The 18,359-nt window shown below is 39.0% G+C and overlaps 1 protein-coding gene across 1 annotated transcript in view; it reads left to right on the top strand.

Annotated features, from left to right (window-relative positions):
* The window catches only part of LOC137088905 (complement component C8 beta chain-like), an 87,689-nt gene that overhangs the window by 40,804 nt on the left and 28,526 nt on the right, over positions 1-18,359 (top strand). Inside the window, 9 exon segments of the mRNA XM_067452285.1 lie at positions 496-534; positions 1,469-1,534; positions 1,755-1,814; positions 3,253-3,309; positions 7,242-7,341; positions 7,456-7,977; positions 8,061-8,158; positions 10,626-10,707; positions 10,710-10,728. Coding sequence (XP_067308386.1) covers positions 496-534; positions 1,469-1,534; positions 1,755-1,814; positions 3,253-3,309; positions 7,242-7,341; positions 7,456-7,977; positions 8,061-8,158; positions 10,626-10,707; positions 10,710-10,728 — 1,043 coding nt within the window.

Genomic DNA, 18,359 nt, shown 5'->3' with positions numbered 1-18,359 from the left:
GATCAAAACACAGGCCAAGAAGGTGCAAAAACAAGCGACAGAAGTTTGCTTACACAAATGTAAAACAACATAATCATCCAACATTGAACAGCATATCAAAACTGCCTAACGTTACCTCATGAAATGTTGGTGCCATGAAGAGGTTTATGGCTATGAAGTTTTGAGGGTGTTGATGGACTCCATCTACAAACAAATTATTTGTCAAAAACAAGATTTTCTCAGCATTTTGATCAAAATGTTGCTTTTTTTAATTAAAACTTACACATATTCAAGAGTTGATAAAAAAAATGCACAAAGGTATAATTTTTTTTTAACCAGAGGCTCTGTTTTTTTCTTTTGAAATAGTGCATATTTAGATATTTATACTTTAACATCATACAATATTCTGGAGGCTATGACATTTTTGTGAAAATTATAAACAAAAATAGTAGCAGTGGCTGGCAACTTTTTAAAATTGTTCTTCCAATAATGCCTGTTTTTCTTAATGACTGACAGACAATTCTGGAAGATGAGATTGATGATCCAGTCTATCAGGTGAGTGGTTGTCAATCTCAGTTACCCTGGTTATTTTTCAAGAACTGGCATTATGTGTGATTTTATTATCATTTAACTCCTCCATTTAAGTGTTGCTGATATTGTTTGATCCTTGAAGAGCTTCTTTTAACCATTCAGCTCCTATCATTGGCGTTGCATTGAAATGCAGTCATGTTTTGTGGTTCTGTGTATATGTTCTACTGAGAGTCATAAACAGCCCCACTGGATGCACTGATATGTTGAACCCAGTGCTCTCGCGCTCACACTGAATACAGACAACTTTAACCATCATTTTTACATCCATATTTTTCTCCAATCCCTAAGATAAAGCTATCAAAATTAGTTAAGCTTTGAAGCATTTGCAGCAGTTTGTGTTTTTCCGTGTTTTGTGTATTTCTGTTCAAATAGTAATTTTCTGGAATATTATAACATATTATCAGAGATAATGTTCTTGCTCAGGAGACTTGGGGTATAAGTCATACGCTATTTGACTTCCAAAGTTGTTGGATTGCTTTTTGATTTGACCAACTGTTCGATGTCAGTTACAGTCAAACAACTTGTATCAAAGGTGTCTCTCAGATCACGCTTTTGAAACTTCATATACTCATGTTAACAAGCCATGATTTGCCTCCGATTTCAAGCTTTTTTTGGTGAACAGGGCTAACAGTGTGTAGTGTGTGGTCAGCATTAATGGAATTGGCAGTTAAGTATCTTCTTCTCATATTTGTAGAGTTATTTTTTGTGAGAATAGGAGAAACAACAGGGGGGTGAAATGAATGATTCTGTCCTGTGGAAACAGAGGGCTACTCCAGTTCTGGATGAATATACAAAATATTTGTTATGGATAAACAGTCAGCATTGAATGTTCTTAGTGTTGTCTCTGTCTGATTGGTTCCATATGGGGCCTTTCTCATTTTCTTTCCCAACTCCTTAGTACATTGTGTTTGAAGCTGGACACGAGCCCCTCCGTAGCCACCAATCAGAGGAGAGCGTTTACCAGGTACTTCCTTGAGCCACTCCCCTCTTCGCCCACACCTCTACAGATATAGCATCACAAAGAAGGGGGAATCTAAAAATAGTTTTCCTATAATATTGTCTCCCTGCATTAAACATTTAAAATATTCAATAATCTTGTCAGTTTAATAGTATACTCAAAGATACCTACAATACATATAGCTTTGTGCAATAGCCTTGTGTTGTTAATTTACTATAATTTTTAGGTCCCCACAAGTCATCAGAAAGACGGGATCTATGATGTTCCAAAACACCATCTTATGACTGTAGGTTCCCTCATATCTCAAACATTTGCTCAACCTTTCCTTCATCAAACAAACCTATCTGTGTCCTTCCCCCTTCTTCATTTAAAGAGCTCAAGGATTTTTTTCTAAATCCCATAGCGAATTGAAAGCGATTACTGTACTAAAAATATTTCTTTGTTGTTGTCCACATTGCGAGTCTTTATACAAGGGAAATGGATGAGGGGGAAATAAACAGAGGTTTGTTTTGGGGGTTCACCAATCACCTCTAGTATGGATGTACTGCATGGATTTAGAAAAAAACTTAATGTGAAAATTGCAATGCGTTATGGTTACGCTTTATTCCAATGGTCCACTTTAGATATTGTACTAACTATAAGCAACTTTCCAACAACATGTCAACAAACTCTCATTACAGTATTAGACTGTTGGGTTATAGGTTTGGTTTAGTAGAGTAAGTTGACGTGTTTGCAAAGTTACTTGCAGTCAGTAGAATGTCTGTTTGGAGCATCAAAATAAAGTGTTAGCAGATATTAAGCACTGCTAGAGACTGTTAATGACTTCTAGTTGACATGTAGTTTGAAAGGTACTTAGTTACTAGAATGTCTTAAGTGCATGTATCTGCATTAATGACAAGTATTTTTAATAAAGGCTTTTTGGACCCAATTAAATAAAGATGATGATTGGCTTGAACATCGTTCTTATGATTGAAAATTTCACGGGATGTCTTCCTAAAATTTCTAGAGGTTATTATTTTATAACAACCATATGAAAAAAGAACATTGAAGATCCATGCATATACAGTGCAAAATACCAAACAGATCTTTACAGATCTCAAAACAGAGCATTGCTGAATCCATGTTAAATAACTGTTATCAGTCCATTTCACAGAGTGTTATTGCTTGTCTGTTCATTCAGTTGGAGCCTATCGAGTGCCTGGAGCTAATAAATCTTAGTCGCTCTTCTGCAATGTTTGCTCACATGTGCCAAACATTGATCTTGCTTGAATCTTTGAACACCTGAGTCTTCTGGTGTGATTTGCTAGTTGTTCTATAGAACATGAACATTGTGATGGTTTTACATAAACATTGGGTTCTGGTTACATGGTCATACGTTTTAGTGATCATCCACCTCATTGCTTGTACCTTCTGTTTTTTTAATGTTTTATGTCTGATTCCCTTCAGCTGTTGGTGTCCTTCAAAAGTCATAATTGTCCTCATTGAACCCTTCCTCTGTTGATTATTATAGCATGTGTAGGAATTACTGTATTTACACTGTTGAATCATAATTTTATTGTTGACCCAACTGAAAAATAACTATTCCATTTGTGGACAACTCTCCTCAGTGAGCACTAACTCTAAATCAAAAAGTAATCTTTGAACTAGTGCAGATAGTAATGTGTTGTAATGCCTTCTAGTATGGATTTATATCTTCTTTATCTTTTTCCCGGACTGCATTGCAGAATATAAACCAGTTTGATCTTTTCGGTGACATGGCCACGCCCCCAGACATCCTTTCAGTAAGTAAACCTCAGGAGAACAATTAACCTTGTGGTCAGTCTCACTTTTAATGCAAACTGAATGCAAACATATTTCAATAGTACCTTAGTTAAGTTTCTTAAGAACTTAAGAAACCAATGCCCTAATTAATTAAAAAATAATAATAATAATCAAAATTCTCCCTTTTTTTTAAAACAAAGTAGAACCCAAATGCAAAAAAAGAGAAAAATCCAACTTTTCATTTAAGTACATTACTTTGGTGGTAAAAAAATCACACATTTAGGAAAAAATAAAAATAAATTCAAATCATGTGCCCCACAATTATTGGCACCCCTAACAATTCCTCTGAAAAATGTAATTTTTTTTTTTCTAAATATATTTTTCTGTAGTTGCTAAAGTTGGTTAGGGTGTCTAGGAAATTTTTATTAGTAATTCATGAGTTCCTGCTTCCCTGGGGTATAAATATGATGTGACACAGAGGCCTAATTCTCTTACTCATTTGTCAACATGGCAAAGACAAGAAAAAACACACCATTCAAGAAAGGCAGATGTGTCGACCTTCATTAATCAGGCAATGGCTACAAGAAAATAGCCACTCGCCTTAACTTCCCCGTATCTATAGTCAGAAGAATCATTAAGAAGTTAAAAACAACTAAACAGTGACAAACAAGCCTGGAAGAGGTCCCAAGTTTATCTTGCCACACAACGCATAGTGAGGAAGATGGTAAGAGAAGTAAAAAAAATTCCTAAGCTCACTGTCACAGAATTGCATCAAAGAGTGGAATCTTGGGGTCACAAAGTCTCCAAAACAACCATCAGATGCTCTCTACAGGCCAACAAGCTGTTTGGGAGGCATGTAAGGAAAAAGCCTTTTCTCACTAACACTCACAAGCGTAAACGTCTGGAGTTTGCTAAGCGGTACTGGGACTTCAACTGGGATCGTGTGCTTTGGTCAGATGAGACTAAGATTGAGCTTTTTGGCAACAGACACTCTAACTGTGTCTGGCGTAAAACAAAAGATTAGTATGCCGAAAAGCACCTCATGCCCACCGTGAAGTATGGTGGAGGATCTGTGATGCTGTAGGCCTGTTTCTCTTCCAAAGGCCCTGGGAACCTTGTTAGGGTGCATGGCATTATGAATGCTTTGAACTACCAGGACATTTTAAATAAAAACCTGATGGCCTCTGCCAGAAAGCTGAAGATGGGTCGTCATCACGAGGATAATGATCCAAAACATGTGGCAAAATCTACACAAAAATGATTCAGCAGTCACAAACTGAAGGCCCTCCCATGGCCATCTCAGTCCCCAGACCTCAACCCAATCGAAAACCTGTGGGGCGAGCTAAAGAAGAGAGTGCCTGAGAGAGGACCCATGACACCATGATCTAGAAAGATTGTGCAAAGAAGAATAGTCAAAGATCCCTCTCTCTGTGTTATCCAATCTTGTGAAATGTTATAGGAGAAGATTAAGTGATCTCTTGTTGGCAAAAGGGGGTGGAACAAAGTATTAACATCAGGGGTGCCAATAATTGTGGGACACATGATTTCAAGGTTTTTTTTTTTCTTTCCAAATCTGTGATTTTTTTACCACCAAAGTAATGTGCTTAAACGAAAGGTAGGATGTTTCTCTTTTTTTGCATTTTGGTTCTATGTTGTTTTAAAAAAAAGGAGAATTTTTAGAAGTCCGTGACCACATCTTAAACAGGGGTGCCAATAATTGTGGAGGGCACTGTGTGTATATATATATATATATATATATATATATATATATATATATATATATATATATATATATATATATATATATATATATATATAGGGCATGATATATGATATATAGTTGTCAAACTGAATACATATTTATATATATATCTGAAGAATTTTTTGTAAATCCAGTCATATATAGTTACAAGTCTAGATAAATTTAAAGGGGTCATGACATTAAAGCAGGGCTCTACATAACGCCCATTTTGGGCGCATTTACGCCTAAAAATTACTGCGTGCGACTGTGAAAAAATATTTAGGCGCACTGGTGCGAGTGACCCGATCGATATCATGAATGGATGTGTTCAATCGGAATAAAAACTACAACACTGAGTGAATCAACACTGAGAAACTGTTAGGCTATGTTTCCTACTGCAATCAACTGCTTTTCATGCCTTCAGTCAGCAGAAGAAGTGCAAAAACGTGTGCGTCGGACTACACTTCAAACAACGATTGAAGTGAAACGTGTGTGAGACGCAGCCATGCGCACTTTACCAGACGCCTCGCGCTGTTTATTTACAGCCAAATCAAAATGAACTGGAAATTCCACATTTGGATTATCATAAACAAGCCCAGAAATTAGTGGATGCTTGTGGCATAAATGCCATCAAACAATAATGTATTAATAATACATTTAAAAAGCCCTTGAGTTAATCTTTATCTCACATGCTGTTTAAAAAAAATACTAAATGTATATAATGAGCGAGTATATCATGAAGATTTTTTCCAAACAGGGTTTTTGTCTTATTCTGAATCAATGTACACACAAAATAAGTTATTCCCGCTGCGGATTAGCACAATATCTGCGTGACTCACCACAAACAGAGAAGTAGATCCGGCTGTAATGTTCTTCCGCGAGGCGCATGCGGTTCTGTTTATGAAGCGCCAGAGCGCCAAAAGTTACGGCTTGCTATAACTCCGAGTATTGGCATGATTGCATGTGTGATACTGATCTCGTACAAAAATCTAATAGACAACTTTATATTAAGTAACAACGTTTTAGCCACAACACTGTCTATTTGTGAAAATCAAAGCCACACCAGAACTGATTCGCATCTCCAAGCGATTCGATTCAAATGAATCTTGTGTTTTGAACTATTGACTGAATGACTTGCCGCCACCTACTGGCGGTTTTTATTTTCATATTTATACTTTGCATGGACTTTTTTATTTAAAATATTAAACCTTTAAAGTTTAATTTGTACATATTTCTAAATTCAAAAACTTTCTAAATATGTAAAACATTCATACAACATTAACTCATGCATTAATGCATTAAATGCATAGGTGTTTGATTGTATGAAGTCCAGTTCTGCTTTGTGTGTGTGTGTGTGTGTGTGTGTGTGTGTGTGTGTGTGTGTGTGTGTGTGTGTGTGTGTGTGTGTGTGTGTGTGTGTGTGTGTGTGTGTGTGTTGTACTCTCAGAAGTTAATGATAATTTTATGTCAGAATTATGTTGAATTTAAGAAACTGACAGATGATGCATACATTTAACAAGATTAGAAAACATTGCTCTTATAATGATAAAAATGACCCTGGACATTAAAGGACAAATATCGTCCTGTAATGGGAAAGTTATAATTGGAATGTGTTTGATGGATTAGAATGTGCTCCTAAATTTTTGACTGTGCTCCTAAATTTTTTTAATTAGGAGCACAAGTGCTCCTCAAGAAAAAAGTTAGCGTAGAGCCCTGCATTAAAGTGGTAAATTTTGTCTTTTGACATATAAGTTGAATATATTGACATATTTTTGTACCATTAAAACATCCTGCACGTATTATAGCTTTGAACATCCTCCTCATTATAATCAAAGCATTTATTTAACCATGACTTAAGCCAGATGCTTGAGTTGGTTGACAGCAGGACACATGGAAGAGTGAAAGAAAGTTTGCTTTGACACGTCCAGTTTAATCAGCTCGTTTGCATCTCTGAAGAGACTTCAGAAGGATCCCAAGTGGATGTTTTATTTGAATGGCGTCATGGATCATGTCGGAGGATTATATGTTTATTCGGAGCATTTGACACCCAATTGTTGTCACACCATAGATGCTTCAAAAGCTTTCAGCTCTGTTAAAAAGAGAAATGATTGTATTGTGACACAATAATAGATTATTGATGCTACAATAAAATTATACAATAATATAATTTTGTAGAGTCAAATATCAAAAATTACATCAATTTCATCACAGATGCCAGCATCGCCTGCTACCACAGTGGATCCCGGAAGGAGACGACGTCAGCACCGCCCAGAACTCCTTTCCCATTTTAGCCCACCGGCTGTGCCCTCAGGTTAACCCACAGCAGCTACCATTTTATTGAGTTTTTTTCCCATCAAGGTTCGGCTATTTTTAAAATCAGTGCTATTAATGAAATTGGTTCTTTAAGGTTGTTCTTGCTTCTCAGGTTATATGACCATGAGTACTATCCAGGCTGCTCACTGGACCCAACAGTCGTATGCTACCCAGGCTGCTCCAATGGCCTTCGGGGTTCAGGCACCATTGCAGGTGACCCAGATGCTTCCTGGAGGCCAGCCTGTGATTTGGGGCCAGGCCAACCTCTTCCACTCTCCAGCCACTGGCCAGCAGCAATGGGCATTCGTACCAGCCCAGACAGTTGGCATGGGGGCACATCCAATTCCAGCCGCAGTGCTTCAGGGTCTGGTCCCCATTGCTGCCATGCGCCCTCACTCCTGTGAACCTCCCGAGGCTTCGTCGAACACAGTGAGTCCTCAGCACTTTGTAGATTCTAAGCAGGCCCTAAACAAGGACCCCCAGGAGGAATCCATAGCTGTTCACATTTGCACAAGCAAACAAGACACTACACAGCCCTCTGGGAAACAGGAAATGGACTGTACTGCTGGGCTTGATTTTTCACAGATGAAATTAACTCCAGGATCATCGATACCACCATCCCCAACTGATTCTTGTGAGTTCAAAACAGTACAACCAAAGATTTAAATTTAGCATGTGGCATGCATAATTCTTACTCATTTGATTCCTTTTACATAGGTGCTACTCCTGATCCTGAGCATGACATCATGTCCCCTTCATCAGAGCCATCACTCCTGGCTGCAAAAGACAGCTCAGTCAATGAGCCAGAAATTGTGGTAATGTTTATGTTTGCCTCACAAGAGATTTTACTTAATTTGGATGATACACTTTAAAGAGCAAGTGTATTTATTTACTTATAGTCAGGTCAAGTCTAGTCAATTGTATTTATATAAGGCTTATACAATGATGATTGTTTCAAAGCAGCTTCACAGTGTTAAACAGGAAAATATTGCAACAAAATTTGATTCCGCTGTACAGTCGTTCTGGAGAAAATGGTGATGTTATTAGCTCATTTCAATTTATCATACAGCAACAATGTGGGTAGATCAGTAATAAATTTGATACAGGTAATTTAGTAATTAATTTTATTTGGATATTTAGTTGAAAACTTAGATTGCAATTTTTGTGTCCCCAACTGAGCAAGCCACAAAAAAAAGCGACATTGGCAAGGAACCAAAACTCCATCAGGGCATGATGGAGAAAAATAAACCTTGGGAGAAACCAGGCTCAGTCGGGGTGCCAGTTCTCCTCTGGCCTGTTATCAAACAGTGTATGATTATTATTCTGGCAACCTTAGAGGTCAGAAACCATATTAGATGGGAATATTCAAAAGTTCGAGGTATCACGCAAGAGATGGGTTTATTGAGGATGACGCGTCAATTAAACAAAAATAGGTATACTAGAAGGGTCGGAGTTATCACACCGGAGACGTGTTTATTTAGGATGACGTGTCGAGTAAACAATTATTGAATAGGAATATTCAAAAAGATCAGAGTCATCACGCCGGAGACGGGTTTATTTAGGATGACGTGTCGAGTAAACAATTATTGAATAGGAATATTCAAAAAGATCAGAGTCATCAATCCGGAGACGGGTTTACTGAGGATGATGGTTCAAACAGGCTTAAAATAAAACTAAGCACTAAAATCTTTTTTAATTCTAAGACCTATTAAAGCGGCACCAGGTAGGTTTTGCTCTCGGGGTCCCCCTACAGTTGGGAAACAGTACTGTCCTCTACTCCTGTTGTAAACTTTGTCATTCTGCATCAAGGGGGTAATCTAGCACCCTGAAAGCGTACCACCCATAGGGATGGCCATTGCTAACCAAGCCATCACCTGCTGTTGGCATCCCATTGACATTTTTGCGTCACTTTGACAGTGAATAACTTTACATCTGAGGCGTTTAAAGACTCCATTTGTCCATTGTTTATTTATAAAGAAACACGACAATGCATAAAAGGCTCCATTACCTTGTATCTTACATTCCCCGTAGAAGCTGTTTTTGTAAAAACAGGCTAACGATTACGTCATAACCAATACGACTCTGTCGCGCAGGAGAGAAATTACCGTATAGACCTGAGGAGACGCTCGCAGGCAATCTTTTACTGTCTATGAGACAGTCGGGGGGATGTGGAGACATAAAGTCAGATAAAGTCAAAGGAGAAGAATGGGGAGAAGCCGATAGTGAGCCAAAAGCAACAGGACAAAGCATTTAAACAACGTGATCCAGATTTCACTTTCCACAACTACTAGAATACTTAAAACTGTCAGACAGGTTGCTTATGTCACATCTACGTCATCAAGCTCAGTCTGAGCCTGCGCCATACGCTCAGCCATCAGGAAGTGAGTGCTTCTAATTGACTTCACAATTAGCTGTTGAAGTCTATGGGGTTGCTGTGTCCATTTCTTTTATTGTCTATGTGCATCATGGGTTGGGCACATGCATTTGATGACATGACAACCATGATAGCCCTGAACATTGCAGGAGTTAACATGCAGGTGTTCTGCCTGCGTCGCGTGTGAAATGTCTTCATCCCAGGTACATGTTTCAGCATGTCAAATGAATATAATTTCATGGGTTTTATATTTTTCAAACGCCAAATGATCGCGATGGTCACGTTTACAAGCCAGTATCATTACGTAGCCTAGCCTAGACAAAAAAATTAAAAAAACAATATAGTATGCAAGCAATAGGAGTCAGCATCGGCCGGGCATGCCTCCTTCAGCTCACGCCAAAGAGCAAACACTGGCCCAATGTTAATACTCGTCCTGCCTTTAATCCGATTACTTTCTCATTTTCTCTTTTTGCTTTCCTCCGACAAAACCTTTCCTTTCTTATTTTTCTGTGCTGCTTCGGCATGACTATAACATCCGGCAAACAAAAGATAGTTGGGCTGGCAGGTCCGAATTTAAGGAAGTGGGGGTGGTGGTGGAAGTGTCGTATATGCCGTAAAGCAGTCGAATTTAGTAGTTCTTTTTATTCTTGGGTTACTACCCTAAACACAAAGTTTAAAGGTAAGTTTAAAATGATACAGACCCTGGCAGACATGTCATTCAACCTATTGTAAGTCGATGTATCATCACAAGAGTCTTGAAAATATATTAAGAAGGTTGAAAGTTGTAAGCTGGTGCAGCTTTAATAAAATGCTATTTTACATGAGCAATAGAATTACGGCCGTGTCAGCACGGCTGTGATTCGGGTTCTCAAGGTTTTGTTTTTCATCTCATTTTCTATGTTTTACAGGAGACCTGTGCTCAAACTCTCAACACTGATGAGATGCCACCAGATGCTCAGATGAGCCCTCCTGACGCTTCACGGCTAGATGCATAAGAGAGATGTCTTCTGGGTTGGTTTCCTCTCTTCCTTACTTCCTTCAAAAAGAGTTTAGCTCCAATCCTAATTAAACACACTTGATTCAGCCAATCATGGGCTTTAAAACTTCGAGGCAAATGTGTTGGGGCAGGTTGCGGCTAAACTCTGCAGGACACTGGCCCCCAATAGAGCACCCCGTTCTACACAAGCCTATATTTTAAATGCCACATGCTGAAATGTGGACTGCAACAGCAGTGCTAGGAGTGTAGGGCTGGGGTTTCTCAGCCCCATGCTACTATCTCTGTTCCTGTTGCTGCAGATTATTCACAGATGCTCAGTGAAGTTTGGAACAATCCCAAAGTTGCATGTCAGTTTTTACTAACAGCTTGCGCCAGCCAGTAGCGGCCTTTGCTATGTTTCACTGGAAGCGGGCCTTGCAACAGAAGGGGCCTCGGCTTGTGATCGAAAAAGAGCCCCGCCCCCCGCAATCACGCTCTGCGGATGCCAGGGTCTCTGCTTGAGTTCTTGTTTTTAAAGGAACAATATGTAAGAAATGTATTTCAATGTATTTTAATCATAAAATGGCCCTGATATGTTGATGTTGACGTTGTTTTTTGGCCTGAAGCTCCGCCCTCCACCTATCTACCAATCACGAAGTCAGTAGTGTTTCTGCATCCGGGTTGCCAGCTCTCCTCTAGTTACCACAGCTGCTGCTACAAACATTCCTGCTGGATCCTGCAGCCTATCTGGCAACCTCGGGTCAGGAGGGAAGGGGGTAGAGGGGATACACCTGCAGTACCAGTTTTGGCCACAATCTTACATACACTTCCTTTAATATTTATAAAGGACTTAGTTTGTTAAGAAATATTATACGAGCAGCAAGAGTGCTGTTTACCCAAATAGCCGCATGTTTGCAAATGTCATATTGATTTTATTCAACAGTTTAATAAACAAGAAGTTAACATTAGGTGACTTACATTTCAGACTCAGAATATTGTCTTTTTTTCCTCTCTATTTCGCTAAGGAAAATGATTCCAAACAAATCAGAGACGCTGCTCGTTCTCGTGAGGTTTTGTTACTGACTGAATCTGTTTCGGAACAAATCATTCTAATGAATAACTCAATGACTCGCTCATACCTGAATGAATTAGCCATTTTGAACGAATCAGTTGACTGAATGATTCAACAATTCACTCGTTAAGACAATGGCTGCGTCCGAAACTGAATACTTTTCTACTATGGTATGCAAAAAACAGTACACCAACAGAGTAGTACGTCCGAATTCATAGTATTCGAAAAACAGTAGGGGAAAAGTACCCGGGTGATCTACTACTTCCTGCAAGATTCTGAAGTGCGCATAGCATACGATGGACACTTTACTATACCATAAGGCCACGGGATATGATTTATGAAAGGAGGTGAAGGGACGTAACTGACGCTGTTAGGTCACATGATAACGACAACATGGTGGATGTAGTATGTCCGGATTACATTCATACTACACTCATTCATACTATATAGAATGGACTTTTTTAACGGTCGCAGCCAATGAGTTGCCACCACCTGCTGGTGGTTTAGCTTCATATTTAAACATATAATTTTATTATGGTTAAGAAATGGAATGCGTAGATAGTATGCATTTATATATATGAGATACTATTGTTAAATATATACAGCGATAATAAAGTAAGTGCAGTCACACTGCATTAAATGCTTGTCTGTCTTTTATTTTCTCATATGGGGGCCCAACAGTTTCTTTAAAACGTGTCTCTCGAATTGCAAAAGGCAAAACAAAAACAAAAAAACTTGCAGGTAAAAAACAAATCCAGGATTTACTTAAGACAAGGTACTGTAGACTCAGGTACTGTAGAATCGTTAACACAATAAAGGTTTACATTACAGGTGTCTCTAATTTTTTGATGCTGTGGAGGGCTTAAAGTAAAAACAAAAAAAGCATTTTGGTGTGACAGTTCTTCAGACGGGCTTAAAAAACGTTCCCTTGTTTGTAATCACACTTTTTTTTTGTCTTTCATGTCTATAAACTTTATTACTTTAACTTTATTTATTTGTTGACTTAACCTGTATTTGCATGTCCATCCTTAGGAAGAGTCACTCTGAACATAGAGAAGAGCACTGAGAGAGTCCAAAAATCACAGCGATGCAGATGGAACGTAAAAATAACACTGTGTTGAGCTCTGTGGGGCATTTCACAAACTCTGATGGTGGGCAACAGAGAAAGTCGAATCTATTTTAATGAATACAATTGCACCTTGAAAACATGAAATATTGTGAAGCAATGAACCAGTGAGATCAAAGTTTAACTGCATTTGATGGACGTTGTGATTCATTTCAACTGATTTCTCTAATGCACTGATTTCTTGACTGAGGTGATTTTCACTTAGGAAGTTGTGTAGTTGCATTCTACTTATGAAGAAGCCAACAAGCATTGGTTAAAATAATGTTGCATTTCTTGGAAAGAATTATACTGTTGAATTATACTTGGAAAGAATCAATACTGTTGGAATTGTGGTGAAGTTTCTTCCAATGTGGAAGCAATTTGACAGAAATTCTCTTTTAGATTTTATACAATGATATATGATGTTTATTCAAAAATTTTAATAGAAACATTACACATTTTAATAAGAATTTTCAAATAATCAAAATATCTTACATTTTCTAGCTTCAGCGTATATAATGATACTTTCAATGTTATATGTTTTTGAATGTCCAAATGTATTTGTTGAATTTTAAAATACTCTGGAACCTTTTTGAGAATTGATTTACACAGTGTTGCAAGTTCAGTCTGGTTCATAAGCTATATTGTATGCATATGTACTTCTTCAGGGTTGATGTTTGTTTAACTGACAAAACTATTCCATTCTGCATTTTACTTTGTGAATCTGTGAGAGTATAATGTCCTTGTGAAGGGCTTCAAGTTTCACTGAATCAAGAAGTGTTGCAGATAAAGCAGTTCAAAGACAGTTACTATCTGGATATCGTTGTCCATTTTTTTACAAAAACAATCTCTAAAATCAGTTTATTTTCTCTGTTGTACTGTTGTAATTTTCTCAAGTGACCCTTTTTGATGATAAACATTTAAGAAAGTGCCATTTTAAGTTTTGTCCTACTCTGTACTAGTGCATTTTTAATTTGCCTTATTTTGTCTAGTAAGAAAAAAAGGAGTAATGATGGGATTAATAGATTGATATAAACTCCATTAGATTTTCTAAAATACATGACTATGTGTAGCTATTATCATTTAGCTTGGTTCAATGGTAAATCCAAAAGACTAACAGCAAATAAACAAATATTTTGAAGTCATTGGTAAAAAAAAGAAAAAAACAAATAAAATTTGTTTCTATTTACTGTCCACTTGATATAAATTTTTCATTGGGCAGTATATTATTTTTTTACATTATCATTTGGTATTGGCTATGTGATTCAACATATTGTATATAATTTGCCATATATATAAATAGAGATATTTCACTCATTCAGCACATGCACATCATTAAAATTCACTCTGTCTGAGAAAAAGGCGTGCAATTGTTTCACTTTGAGAAATTAAAAACAAATACAGATATTTTTTGAATGTCATTTTCTGCTGTCTATAGTTCTGATTTTTTTTATATTTTTATCTCTGGATTAAAATGTAAAATCTGCATGAAATGGAGGTTGCGATAATCTTTTCTTTCTTTTGTTTTTGATATTTCTGCAATCTCAAGATAGTGACAGTTTGTCCCACCCTCACACAAGTAAATGTCATCAGAGAAGAGATGAATCAAAGTATGTTTTATACTGCTACATTAATGGCTGGAATCATACATCAACTTAATAAAACATTGTACAATGTTAGGTTTTACATGCTAATTGTTTCTTGACTATACTATTGGAGTCCCACAGGGATCAGTCATTGGACCAATTATATGTACACAATATTGCCAAAAGTATTGGGACACCCCTCCAAATATTTTTCAATTTAATTCAATCACTTTCATGGCCACAGGTGTATACATTCAAGCACCTAATGCAGACTGCTTCTACAAACATTTGTGAAAGAATGTCTCGCTCAGTGAATTCAAACTTGTTACCATGATAGGTTGCCACCTGTGCAATAAGTCCATCCGTGATATTTCCTCACTTCTAAATAGTCCACAGTCAACGGTTAGTGATATTATAACAAAGTGGAAGCAATTGGAAATAGCAACTCAGCCATGAAGTGGTAGGTCACATAAAATCACAGAACGGAACAGCATGCTGAAGAGTCGACTGAGAAGTCGCCAACTTTCTGCAGAGTCAATAGCTATAGACCTCCAAACTTTGTGTGGCCTTCAGATTAGCTCAAGAACAGTGCATAAAGAGCTTCATGGAATGGGTTTTCCATGGCCGAACAGCTACATGCAAGCCTTATATCACCAAGTTCAATTCAAGCGTCGGATGCAGTGTTGTAAAGAACACCGCCACTGGACTCTAGAGCAGAGGAGACGCTTCTGGAATGAAGAGTTGCTGTTTTTCAGTCTGAATGTCCTTATGATGGATGCAACTGTGAACCGGCTTAGATGTGGGTGGACTCTCTGCCCAGCTTTCCTCAGTGTCAGGCCATGACTTCTCACATGATCCACCAATGCTCTAATATCATCTGAAATATTGTTCTGCTGTGTATAGTCTCTTTGACCAGCCGTTTGTTGATATCTTGAACAGTCTGACTAGTACAGAATTTAAATTCTCTCTCTCTCTCTCTCTCTCTCTCTCTCTCTCTCTCTCTCTCTCTCTCTCTCTCTCTCTCTCTCTCTCTCTCTCTCTTCTCTCTCTCTCTCTCCCTCTCTCTCTCTCCCTCTCTCTCTCTCTCTCTCTCTCTCTCTTCAGGTATGTAAAGTACAGGTATGTATTGGACTGGTTGCAATTACACAATGTGTATTGTATTTTGGATACATGTGTTTTCCAAATGGCACCCTGAGATTTCATTTTTGAGCTAAGTGTCTTATGTATGAAATAGAGTGTAGTATGCAGGGCCAAGTGTGTTGCATAAAGGAGTAAGTGTGTTGCAGAATTGAAACTAGAGTGTCAGCATGGGTCTATAGTGTTCAAGCAACGGGCAAAATCTGTGATGCTCCGAAACAGTCCTTCCACAGTCCATCTGCCCTCTATACTGCAGTGAACCTTATGGACTCTTGTGAAGAACGCATGCTGTACAGGACCCAACCCTTTAAAAAGACATAAGCCAATAAGCCAGCTGCTCACGCTCAGTCTGTCTCAATGCAGCGGTCTGTCATGTCCAGAAGACAAATTCCAGCCACTTACATGACACAAACACACTACCACCCCCCACCGCTTAATGTATCATGTTTCATTCTGGAGCATCAGTGAATGTTTGAAGCTTTTTTAATAGTTGTGTTTGAGTCCCTCAACTGTCCTCAGTGTAAAAAGATGGATCTCAAAATCATACAGTCACTGCTGGAAAGGGTTCAAATATGTACAAGATGCTGGAAAACGCCTTGGTTACGTATGGTAACCCTCGTTCCCTGAAGGAGGGAACAGACGTAAGTCGGACTAGACCGACTATTTGGGATCACTTCTGGGAGCCCCTATCAGCTTCGAGACATAGAAAACGAGGCCAATGAACATTGGCGTGCGTGCTTTGCATATCGCACCCTGCCCCGCTGCGCGGGTATAAAGCGGAAGCGATCGCCACGCACTGTTGTTTTTCACTGAGGAGCCGAACCCGTGGCTCGAACTGCAGTGATGGTACAGCAACTGTGGCGACGGGACGTACGTCTCCGTTCCCTCCTTCAGGGAACGAGGGTTACCATACGTAACAGAGACGTTCCCTTTCAGTCGGTCACGTTCGACGTACATCGGACTAGACTAGGGATGCACGATATTGGATTTTTGCCGATATCCGATATGCCGATATTTTTCAGCTCATTTTGGCCGATGCCGATACCGATGCCGATATATGTTTATTTTTTCCCTTTGTTTGGAAACAACACCATTTTGAGCAAAAACAATTTTTTTTTCATTCTGGTTTCAGATTTCTGAGGTATCCTTACTAAAAGGATTCTTGTTGAAGATAAATAAATTTTTATAAAGTTCTTTTTATGATAAGAGTATATTAAAAGCTCTGAAAATAACAATAATAAAGTCAGTAATTTTTCACCCCAGATGCAGCTGTAACCTTAATATTGTATTTTTGGATTTAACGTTTGTGCACATGAAGTGGGGGTGGCATGACATCCATTGATGCTGTCTTTTAATTCTACAATTATTGTAGAGCTCCTTGGATTATTTTTCATCATCCATTTCATAAAATTTTATTACAGATTAATACACTGTATATTAAAGTATTTAATTTACAAGTGTCATGCTTGTGATTTATGACATCATTACTGATTTGTTTATTCTGAACAAGAAGTAACTTCAATTTATTTGTGTATTCTACTTTTCATTGTATTAGTGTAACAACAGCGCACCCACTACATGTATAAATATATAGCGGTCTAGCGGGAGGGCACTAGGACCTGGAGGAGCTTCTGCTGCTGTGGAGGCTGCCGCACGTGCTAGAGAGTGGGGAGACGCGATTGGGCTTGTTTTGGGTTCGTTTTGTTGTGAAAACGTGGCAAATCTGCGGCTGACGGTCACGTCCTTCTGTACGTGCATTCAGAAATTCAAGGCAGCATTTAAAAACAGTCAATATAAATCACTGTACATGCAATGTATTTTCTTGTTTTCACTTGAAGAATGACTGCAGTGCTGACATGGTCTCATCTGTAGCACTCCTTGCACACGTGAGTTATTGCAGGCGCATATCAACATGTTATCATATCGGCAAGGCATATCGGCATAATGTTTTCATATCGACCGATGCCGATTTTTATATTTTAAGCGTTTATCGGCCGATTCCGATGTCGTGCCGATAATATCGTGCATCCCTAGACTAGACGGACAAATTGGGATCCCTATTGAAAACGCCACAGTTACTACCACTTCCAGCGTCTCAGCGGGCGGGGAACTTCCTGCAGGGAGAGTCACACTGCCATCCCACAAAACCCAAACAGTGGACTATTGGATGACGCTGGGAAAGCGTGCCCCTGGAGGAGGTTGCGGAAGCCACACTACCCGAAAGGGCGGGGGACAGACACCCCACTGAGACGGCAGAGCAGGCTCGCCGTAGGGAGGCGTACCGTGGAGAATACACATATGGGACCGCCGTGGGGGTCACTACATATGGAACCCAGCCTAACACAAGTTCCACACTGCATATGAGTGTTAGCCCTAGCGTCAGACGCTCCACCACATCTGACTGCCGCGCGTTGCGGAGGACTCGACAGGGTTCGCCATACTGGGGAACTCGACAGGAGCATATAAGCGCATGTATCCGTTCCATGAGGAAGGGAGTGGCGCAGCAAGCCGACACTAGAACGGGCACTTTGGTGCTACTGACTATTAGAAGTGAGTACACAGGAAGATACCGGTTCTACATGTAGGCTATAAATGCCTAACCCGCAGCTCTACAAATGTCTGTCAGCGAGATGCCACGAGCCAGCACCCAGGACGAGGCTACACCCTTAGTGGAGTGGGCTCTAATCCCGAGTAGGCAGGGCATGTCTTGGGATTCATACGCCAAGACAATGGCATCCACTATCCAGTGGGCCATCCTCTGCTTGG

This window comes from Pseudorasbora parva, chromosome 9 (assembly GCF_024679245.1).
Source record: "Pseudorasbora parva isolate DD20220531a chromosome 9, ASM2467924v1, whole genome shotgun sequence".
NCBI classification, from domain to species: Eukaryota; Metazoa; Chordata; class Actinopteri; order Cypriniformes; family Gobionidae; genus Pseudorasbora; species Pseudorasbora parva.
The sequence above is the reverse complement of the archived record's forward strand: the minus strand, read 5'-3'. Positions and strand labels throughout refer to the sequence as shown.